The following is a 10,525-nucleotide window of genomic DNA, read 5'->3' on the forward strand; positions in this document are numbered from 1 at the left end:
TTTTAGGATGATCCTGTGGAACAATATGCAATTGCAAGCCCGTCAAGTGTGTCAGAATATGTGCCTTGAATTTTTTATACTGAAAGCTTTCAATAACTGGACTCAAGTTCAAGATAAGAATTTAGATGATGGTTCATTAAGGAAGCAAACTACACAGATTGTGTATATATTTTATTACATGGGCTCTCTCAAGTAACGCTTTTTCTCATGGCAGACAAACTTTACTGGCTACAAGTGTACAAAGAAGTTTATTGGGGTGCTATTTCTTAGAAAAAATGCCTCCAATCAAAGGGATCAATGGCTTCTTCTTCTTTATTTTCAGAGAAGGATGTCTCTCCAGTACTTGTACACTTCGTGGAACAATAACTTGAGCTAGGGAAGGTGGATTTGCGAATGTCACGTATCTCTTCTTTTGAAGTTCTGTTTGATGATCTTCAGGAGATGTTTGAGTTTTGACTTTAAAATTTGCTGAATCTTCAACGATCTTGACATCTTCAATCTCAAACTCCTTCATTTGTTTTTCGGTTTCACGATCCTTCATGTGTCGGAGCTCTCTCTTAGTTCGTTCAAGCTCTTGTTTAAGAGAGGAGAGGTGATTGGCCATCATTGTGCTTTCCTCTTTAGCCTTTAGGAGGTTTTGTTTTGTCTCCTCTAGTTCAGCTGTAATACTTCCAAGCCTACCCTGCCCATTTCCATTTTCACTTGCTTGGCCGCGCAGCTACACATATTAAAGGCAGAGTAATATGTAATTCATGTTTGCCGTGGCATCCTCCAAATAAATTCAGGCTTAACTAAGAATTTATGTCCATATTTTGCCAGAAGTATAATTTTTTTCTTCAGCTTTATTCCTTCACATGACACAGAAAGAATAAAACTGTAAAAACAGTACTTTACAGTTTGATCACCACAAGAACCCAAGCTTGTACTCTGCCACAAGCAAGCATATAGAATATATAATACAGTTTGATCAGTAATATATATATATATATATATATATATACTGAACGATATGGCAGACCACCGACTGAAGATGATGTAATGAAAATCAATTATAGGACTGACAAATACGAGAGAAAAGCATGAAGATATTACTGATCGATGAAGAATATAATAATTTAAGTGTCTGTGTGTACGAATGTATAGGCAAGGTTACCTCCTTGAGCTTGTTAGCGTAGAGTTCACCAGCTAAAACTTTCTCCCCGAACAACCTAACAGCTTCTTTAACAGAGCGAAATGGTGCCCTGGTATCAATCTCTGCTTTTTTGATCACCTCTTGGCTATCCATGTTCATTTAGTTTAAGATAGCAGAAGCAGACTAAGATGTGGATTGACGGATGGTTAGCTAGAAACAAGGATGTGCTTTTTATTTGCAATTGAGAGTCATGAAAGGGACAGATTGAGAGAAAGGTTGGGTGGTTACAAGTCAAGGGATCATACGAAGAAGAAGAATAACAAATATCGTATTGGAGCTTCGTTACTTCGCGTCCACTTCACTAGAACTCGTTATATATATGTTTGCAAAATGAAGCTTATGGGTGGGTGGATTGTCTTAGTTAATTTGGTCTCGTGGATATGGGTGGCGGCAAAAGAGAGGGACTCTTCACCAATAACAAACGGATCATACACCAAGTCAGCTATAGGCCATTTTTGGCTTCAAGTTATGATTTTGTGGGGTGGATATATGGGATCAACGAATGGCTTGCCAACCTTATGTTTTAACTCAGGCCTTACTTTTTACATCAATACTTCTACTGTATTGTCAAAAAGTCAAAGTAAAATCCCCTTCACCCGCGTTATTATATGGTCTCTAGAGCTCTTAACATATAAAAAACTGTTTTACTAACCATTTTTATTTTTCTATAATGATTTTTTTTCTGATAATTTGGATAAGTCATAGTTTATCTTAAATTGACTCTTGTTTGAATTCAGCCGGACTCAAATCTACCCTTACAGTTTCACTTCTTTGTATGATAAGGAGGGTTGTTTTGGTTGGTCCTAAGCCAAGCAAAGCAATGAAATAACCCAACTTTGCTCTGGTCAACACATAACTTGACCATCAATGTATAACAATTTTATAGCTGCAACGCATTAATTGGGCCATGGCATTTGTGCTGTATGGATCACACATTATCATCTGGTGATCATCTTCATACTTGAGTGTCGATCTAAATGCAATCAGCTGCCAGTTGGCCCCAGAATAGTAGGAGCAAGTGAGAGGAGTAATTGGAGTTGCATCAAGTCTTTGGTGGAACATTTTTATCACAAGTTTTTGGTCTTTGGGAAGAGTTTGAAGAGGAAGGAGAAGGGAAAGAAAATATAGGTCTCATAAGAATCTTACAAAAGCGATTAGAGAGCTTCATTGCAGATAAATTTAGTTTGTTGCGAGAGAGAGGAGAGTGTCGCTACTTGTTATTAATTGTATGACACAACTCTCCTTTTGAGTTTGAGAATGAGTTGACATTTCTATTAAGCTTGTGTGCCTCAGGGAAGTATACTGCCATCATGTATCTCGTTTGGGTTTATTCTATTTGCCAAGACTCAAAGAGCATATTCGCTTGCAAACACACTGTGCCCACATCATTTTTATGGCCTTCATTTGTCTTTTACACACTAATTTTGTTTATTGATTATATTCAACTAAACTAAATTATTTTGTATGGTCCTGGTAATGGTTGTTGGGCTAGTTTCTTTTGAGGCCTAAATGTGTGGTTGGGCTAAACCTAATGTTATCTCTGGTTTTTTTTTTTTTTTTAAATAACTTGAAATGAAAGAATCCTACAACAATTTTTCTCTTCCAAATTTTGTTTCGGTGAGTTTTCTTCTTCTTTTTCTTCGGATAGATTCCCTAACAAACTCATCATTGATCAATCTCAAATTGACCATTTTGAATTTAAATCAAGTTCAAACTAATCTTTGTTTGGATTAGATTCGATTCAAATCTATTACTAGTAAGTATCAAACAAAGTAAAAGAATAATGAATTGTGATTATTTGGCTGAACTATATGTAACCGATCATCAAACACTAGGAAGAGGAGAATCTTTTAACAGTTGTTTGGGCTTTTTGGCTCACCAGTCTTCACTTGAATATGAAAATCTCTGTTTTGTGTTTTGATTAGATTGCATGCAAATGTGGGGCAAAGAAGAGGAATTTTCAAGCTGGCTAAAACATTTAAAAAGAAAAAGAAACGTGTCAAGGAACTTCTCTCTTGATTTTGCAATCAAAGAGAGGTAGAATATAGAGTCAAAATAATCTCACAAAAAAATTAATAAACAGATAATAAATAACAAAAGATAATTGGAAAGTTCAATGTATTTTCTTCATCTAAATAGTCATTGAAATACATATTAAAAAACATAAAATTTCACAATTTAAGCAAAACATGACACTCATCTCCTAACACTTACTAACAACATAACACTCATATCCTAAGATAAATGACCCATTTATTAACAACTCAAAAACTAGGGTAACTCATTAACAAACTTTTGACTTATTCTAAACTAAAATAATAAAATATGAAACTACTAATTTTTGTATTATTTTAACAGGAAATATAGGGAAATTATAAAAAATAGCCAAATTTTAGGGGGTCTAAGCAAAATTGCCCAAAATATTCAAGTTTAAGCAAAAATGCCTAGGTTTTGTGAAATGACGAAATTGCCACCATATATAAACACAACAAATTTCCTTACTTCCACGGCCATTTCACTGTACAAATTCAAAGAAAATTCAAAATTTCCCATTTTCCCACAGTCATCCCACGGTCGACCAAATTTTCGTTGATTTTCTTGCTTTCCGACAACGGCAAATGGCAAAGAAGATTAGTATATCTCCCGTAATCTTGTTTGATTAAGTTATTGCTCATATTATTGAGATTTGATTGAGATTTTGAGATTTGAAATTTTAGGGTTTCGATTTGAACAATGCTTAAAATGTTTTGATTCTTGGTTGTTTTCGTTGAATTGATTGAGGGGTTTTGTATTATACAACGTGTAGATTTGATTTATGTGGAAATCGGAGGCCGAAACAACCAAATTTTGGCCGAAAATGGCTGTCAAAGGATCGGCAGTCCGACCGTGGGAACAGTGTTTCCCACGGTCAAACGATTTCTCCCACGGTCAGTAGACATTGACCGTGGGTTAGGGGGGTAAAATAGTTTTTTTAAAATATTGGAGAGCCAACGGAGATTTCTTAGAACATAGCGGGTTTTTCAGAAATTTGTCATATAATAGCATACTTGTTACAATATCAAATATCCAAAACCCCCCATATTTATCTAAAATTATATTTAACCCCCATAATGAGTGAGAGAGTTAAATAAATGAGGGGAAGGGTAATTTTGGTATTTTTTGCTTAGGAATAGTGAATTTGGGCATTTTTGCTTGAAAATAGTGATTTTGGGCATTTTTGCTTAATTGGAGGGTATTTTGGCCATTTTATAAAATTTCCCGGAAATATATGGCTTTGCTTGACACTTAAAAAGAGGAAAAGAAATACCTATATCAAGCATTCCACCCCTTCATGAAGACAAGTAAGTATATTTGTTAACTTTACACGTTGCATTGAATTTTAATTTCTTGTATGAAAGTTGGTCGATGATGGAGATGGAGCTTAAAAACTATACACACACACACACACACACACACACACACACACACACACACACACACACACGTGTTTAGTCAGAGATTAAATGAGAATTACTTCTGCCATATATCATCCTGACGATTCTCCTAGAAGATGTTAATAAGATACCAACAACCGCCGAATTACAATAACTTTTAGCCCGAGGCCTTGCACATGTGGATTTTGTATTATAAGCGATCAAGTCGAGTATCTCCATGGCCCTCCCTACATGCAGTTAAAGAGATAAAACTGATTGAGATTGAAAGTTGAAAAAATAAATCTTTTATCAATAGCCTGCATTAAAATGCTAGTGAGCTCATGCATTACGCAAAATTTGTGGCGAGTAACGTGCTAAAGCACTTGGATTTTGAGCGGTGGCCTATCATCGACCTGTCAACTCGTGGTTGTTAATGCTCGCGAATCTCAGTTAAGTGACGAACACTTGTATGATTAGCTGGGGTTGTCAGTAGGAAGTTTCTCTCATTAACTTAACTATTAGATAAATGGTCCCCAACTTAATAATTTTTTAGTACCAGACAGAATCCTTCTGCGTTCTAAATTAATCTGTACCGCCGTAACAGTTGGACTATTATATAATGAAGTAGAATTAGTGATTTAATATTCATTTTCCAAAAATCCGAACACTTGAAACAAAAAGAAACAATGAATGAATATATGGCCTCTGCTCATGCAGGCATGTGTCGGCAATTGTCATCTGCCTGCGTGCTTTGTATTGTATATAACACCCACATTCATATATGTATTTACACTAGATTAATATTCTAAGATAACATCACGTGGCTGGTTTCTTGGACGGATAGCTTATTTTGATATATATGAAGAAGAAATGTTAACAATAATAACCTATAAATTGCAACATTTACTTTTATAATATGATCGATGTGATTGTGACTTGGAAAAAATGAATTAAATGGATATGGATCTTTATTGTGGTTGCGGTAGCCTTCATATGAATAATGTGTAACAGGAGACCTACCCACTAAAATAAAGAGTTTCGGTGTGTAATTTAGACAGTGAAAGGTTAAGCTGTCCATGTAAGAAGACAGGTCAACGCCAATAGCTTCTGCTTTGTTAGTGCTTACAGTCGCTTAACTTTCTTCACCAAAATGGTTTTATTGTATATATATACACACACACATAAACAGATCAGCTTTACTCCGGTAAGCCAACCGTCTGATTTAAAAAAATAGTACGTGATTTGAGACCGTAGTCGTAGTAAAACAATTAATTTCAAGCTTTCACAGTCACATTCACATGGCTTTGTAAACCACAACAAAACAAGGAAGGATGGCCCTTGAATTATAAACAAACAACTCCTCCAGATTGGAGTAGATCCCTCCAGCGTACCCGGCTACAGAATCGTATGAGCCGACGGACACGCTATCCTCCTCCGGCGGCGCATCATCCGTCACGCGCCTTACCCTCCCAGCAATCACACGACACACCAACATGGCTCTCCTGTCATCCGTACAGTTTTTCAAGGAATCGTGAGCCCTACCACTGCTAGCCGTTGTGTGGACACCCACACCCTTGCCTTGGAAGCCGTGCCTTATAGTAGTGCAGACGGAGCAGCCAGGGACAGAGCTACACAGACTGGATGAGCCGCGCGAGCCAAGGTTGCACGATAGAGTAGTGCAGTGGAATCTAAGGAGCTCGTTTCCGTCGGCTGCGCACCTGGGATTTTTTCTGCCGCTGTTGAGTGCACGTGCTTTGACCGCATCACGGCAGTCCTCGAAGCGTTGGATTGTTTGTTCTGTGTTGTGTAGCTTGAGTATCCGCTCGATTTTGCATATTGGATTGTCTTTCTTCAGCCAGCTTGATTTGAATATGATCTCCACTATGTTACGACTAGAATCCTCAGGGCCCAGCTCCGAAACTGTAAACAAAATTTTTAATACGTTTTAGTCCGACAGTTCATCATGTCGGTGGGGTCACAGATCATCAATTACGTAAACATTCACTAAGGTTGGTCTGTGACAACTGTAATTTTGTAATAATTGGTCCATGTGATCTAGAGAGGAAGGCCATGGTGTGGCTAGCTTCAAGGGTAATCATCACAAAACCAGATTCGACATAGACATACGTGCATGAATAAATAAAGAACTAAGTAAGTGAAAAAGAATTTTATTTTATTGAACAAGAAAATTTACTGTAACCTGCATGGCGAACTGCCTGGTGAAGTTCCAAGCTTTCAATTTTTGGGAAGACCTCTCCGCACTGTAAGCAGGTGCATATTGTGGTTCTTGGAGAGGGAAACCTAATTAAATTTTTACTGTGAATTAATACTCTCCATGTAATCTGAATTATAAAATTTAAACAAGAATTTATTGAATGAAATAGAGTAACAGTATTACCTGGTTGGATCGATGATCGTGTGGCACTCATAACACCCAGAAAGCTTTCTGAATTGCATGCCTCTGAAGGTTCCACCGTTGGATCTTGCTGAACCTGAACCATTGACAACTTTTCGACTCAGTAACCCAGTTTCTTGACCTACAGTGCTACTCTCCGGGGAGTTGTCAGCTCTGTGTACAACCTTTGTCTTCCCATGGACAACATCTTTGAAACTGCAAATGGAACCGCAAGAAGAACCCAGCTTTGAGTAGGCATTAGCGTTTTTAGCGGGGTCATGCACTCTTGAGCCATCGATCTGTTTGCAGGTGAGTAAGTTCTTGATTTGGTCCCACGAAGATGGTTGCTTCTGCTTGATCTTTGGCTGCTTCTTCTTCTTCTTCTTGTGTTTGGAACGTTGGTTTTTGGGGTCTGTGACTGTTGTCTCTGGTAAGGAAGTGAGGAGAGCCATAAGAAATTGGAGAGAAGGGCAGCAGTGGTTGGAATTTTTGAAATTGGAGAACGTTAGTTTTTCTCTGGAAGAGAGAGGAGGAAGATAAGGAGGGAAAGTGGGGATGGTGAGGTGGGTGTTGCTCTGTTTATTATGCCATTTATTTCACTTCTCTCTGTCTTGTGGGTTAAATCCTGATTTGTCTTGCACAACAAAAGCTATGGAAACTTTCCACTTTAAATGGTACTTGATTGTTGACCTTTTTAAGTTGACTGGATCAAGGGTAACTGAGGTTGGGGACTGTTTTTCTTACCTTGAATATTTGACAAAACATATATATATATATATATATATATATATATATATATAATAACATGTTTATCATAATTATTATTTTCTTTTATACAATTATCCCAGATCATCAAATTTGGGCTTTGTCCGGATTGGATTCATCCGAATTACTGGAGTCTAAATTTAATTACATATGAAACAATCAAAGTTTAAGCCGAATAATGAGTTTGTTTTTATAAACAAATTAAGTTGAAACCAGCTTAATTCAAACTTAATGTTAGATTATTTTAAAGCCCATTATAAAATTTAACTTTATCTTCGACCAAATCTCAAGCAAAAGGCCTTGCAGGGAAACCTAATCATCGAGGACTAAGACAGTCAACAACTATGAGTAAGGTGGGCCCGAAAAAACAATAGTGGACAATTAGGTTTATTTCTGTAGCGAACGAGGGGGTCCAGATTCCAAAAGTTAGCTAAGGATAAGAGGCTAAGAGTAAGAGCCGAAGGAATCTGATATGAATCAAAGGATTTGGGGTTCCTATTCAAATGTCTTTCCTCCTTTAGTTTACGCTTGGGTGTATCAATCCAACAAAAGGCCAAAATACTTATTCCCACGCAAGGTGTTATGAAATCTATAAGATATATGTTTGTTAATTTTTAAAAATTTAAAAATTATTTAATTTTTATTAAAATTAAAAATAAAATTATTATTTTATCGATAATATTTATAAAATTATAATTTTATTTTTTTTAAGGTTTTAAAAACTAACAATTTCATTTTATTTTTAAAACTTTATCAGTTTTGAAAAATAACTCCCTTTCTCACCCCACCCTACCACACTTCAAATCTCTGGATTTCTTTTTTTTCTCTCTTGTAACCATTCAATGATGACAATAATATTGACAGTTTATCTCTGTCGATAAAGACAAAACAGACATTATCGTTATCTCATCGTAGTTGTTGTTATCGTTAGATAGTTGAAGAGAAAAAAAAATTTAGAGATTTAAAAGAAAAAAAATTATTTTGTAAAAGTAAAAGAGGTTTTAAAAATATAGTAAAATTGTTAGTTTTCAAAATTTTAAAAAAAATTATTATTTAATAAAAATATTTAAAAAATTACAAATTTATTATATTTTTCTTCTAAATTTAAAATTATAACAAATGCCTCAACTCAAAGTTTGAAAAATAAACATTCTAACTTAAGGATTTTTCAATCACTGTTGTCGAAATCCAATGGTAGTAATGGTCACATTTTTTCTCTCTCATTCTATTCTCGGCCATCACTACTCAGGAAAATGGTTGATAAAGATGAATTGCATCTTCATCAAGGATGAATGATTTGTTTTCATCAATCGATAATGATTGGAAATGGAGCATAGTCAAAAGAGAAGTGAAGAGGGAGGGAGAACATTGTAGTCTTTAGTCGCCAACAGTGTGCTGGAAAAGAAATAAAGTTTTTCAAATGTTAGGTGGGGAGAGTTATCAATTTTTAAACTTCAAGGTGAAAATGTAATTAATTTTTAACTTTTTACATATTTTTATTAAATAACAATTTTATCTCTAATAATAACAATAAAATTTAACAAATAAATAGATATTTAAATTTTTGATAATTAATTAATAAAAAATTGATTTGCAGGGGAAATAATATTAAGCCTATTATTTTGGCCCAATCACTATTTTCCACCCACCTTTGATGAAACCATATTGCTATCCTTAAACTTCTAAAGTTTATTTCTCTACCATTTATTCATTTCCGTTCATGGTAATTGTTTAGTTTCATTCTAAATTATTAATTTGTCATTTTAGTTAAATTGCAAAACTACTTTGCACATCTAATGCAATTGTTAATTATCAAATAAGTATTTTATTAAAAGAGCAAATGACTTATTCTCACCCAGGGATTAATTCATTTCTAAAGTTTGCTTGATAAAGTTTTAAAAATTCAAATATTAATTTATTTGTTAAATTTTATTTTGAGTTGAGAAAAAAAAAAAACACTAGGGACAGAAAAAAACTTAAGAGAAAAAGATAATTTTTTAAACTTTGAGTAGAAAAATTTATTAATTTTTTAAATTAAAAAAATGTGATAAAATTTTAATTTTTTAAATATTTTTAGTTAAATGATATTTTTACTTTTAACTTTAAAAAATTTTTAATAAAATAATGAGTATTTAAATTTTTAAAATTTTACAAATAAAAATATAGAAATAGGGCAAACCTTATATGAGAATAACCCCTACCCTATGGCATTTATTGAAATTATAAAATACTCATCAAAATTACACCCTTTTCCTAAGCCCAAAAACAACCTACAATTTCATCCAAAGCAAAACTTTTTAAAACTTCCATGCTGGAGATAACAAGTGTTTTGAGACGTAGTCTTGTTGTTTGGTGAAGTAAGTAATTTTACTATTAAAAAGACTAAACAATTTTGAAAATAAATGACTGATATTCAAAACAATAAAATTATTTGTATATATTTTTTATATATAATTTATGTACATAAATAAAGTGTTATCATCTGATTAAATATTTTTTATTATATGATGACATATATTTTAAAATTATCTAATTATATGATACACATCACTATGTATATAAATTATCAATAAAACTATGTGTATCCACTTTGGGTATACAAATATGTACATATTTATATGTGTTATCATATGATTGGATGATTTTGAATTAAGAATAAAACAATAACCAATCATATGATGATACATATGAGTGTGTATATATTTATGTATCTAAAGTGGATACATATAGTATTACTCATAAATTATATACAAAAAATAA

At 34.0% G+C, this 10,525-nt stretch overlaps 2 protein-coding genes across 2 annotated transcripts; both read right to left on the reverse strand.

Annotated features, from left to right (window-relative positions):
• Positions 1 to 139: 139 nt before the first annotated feature.
• Positions 140 to 1,448, reverse strand: LOC123203725 (WEB family protein At1g75720-like). Its single transcript, XM_044620186.1, has 2 exons — positions 1,154 to 1,448; positions 140 to 718 (listed from the first exon to the last, which is right to left on the reverse strand). The coding sequence occupies exons 1-2, from the start codon at positions 1,289 to 1,291 to the stop codon at positions 260 to 262; spliced, it is 597 nt and encodes a 198-aa protein (XP_044476121.1). The 5' UTR covers positions 1,292 to 1,448; the 3' UTR covers positions 140 to 259.
• A 4,339-nt stretch (positions 1,449 to 5,787) lies between these two features.
• LOC123202945 lies at positions 5,788 to 7,634 on the reverse strand. Its single transcript, XM_044619093.1, has 3 exons — positions 7,004 to 7,634; positions 6,806 to 6,906; positions 5,788 to 6,525 (listed from the first exon to the last, which is right to left on the reverse strand). Exons 1-3 carry the CDS (start codon positions 7,450 to 7,452, stop codon positions 5,900 to 5,902), a joined length of 1,176 nt encoding a protein of 391 aa, XP_044475028.1. The 5' UTR covers positions 7,453 to 7,634; the 3' UTR covers positions 5,788 to 5,899.
• Between the last annotated feature and the right edge of the window lie 2,891 nt (positions 7,635 to 10,525).

Source organism: Mangifera indica, chromosome 19 (assembly GCF_011075055.1).
Source record: "Mangifera indica cultivar Alphonso chromosome 19, CATAS_Mindica_2.1, whole genome shotgun sequence".
Lineage (NCBI taxonomy): Eukaryota > Viridiplantae > Streptophyta > Magnoliopsida > Sapindales > Anacardiaceae > Mangifera > Mangifera indica.

Excerpts from the sequence above, each read along its gene's own strand:
- LOC123203725 (XM_044620186.1), bottom strand. The coding sequence starts at position 1,291 with ATGAACATGGATAGCCAAGAGGTGATCAAAAAAGCAGAGATTGATACC. Across the intron at positions 719-1,153 it reads ACGCTAACAAGCTCAAGGAG|CTGCGCGGCCAAGCAAGTGA; the intron begins GTAACCTTGCCT and ends TAATATGTGTAG.
- LOC123202945 (XM_044619093.1), bottom strand. The coding sequence starts at position 7,452 with ATGGCTCTCCTCACTTCCTTACCAGAGACAACAGTCACAGACCCCAAA. Across the intron at positions 6,907-7,003 it reads ACGATCATCGATCCAACCAG|GTTTCCCTCTCCAAGAACCA; the intron begins GTAATACTGTTA and ends AAATTTAATTAG. Across the intron at positions 6,526-6,805 it reads CCAGGCAGTTCGCCATGCAG|TTTCGGAGCTGGGCCCTGAG; the intron begins GTTACAGTAAAT and ends TTTTGTTTACAG.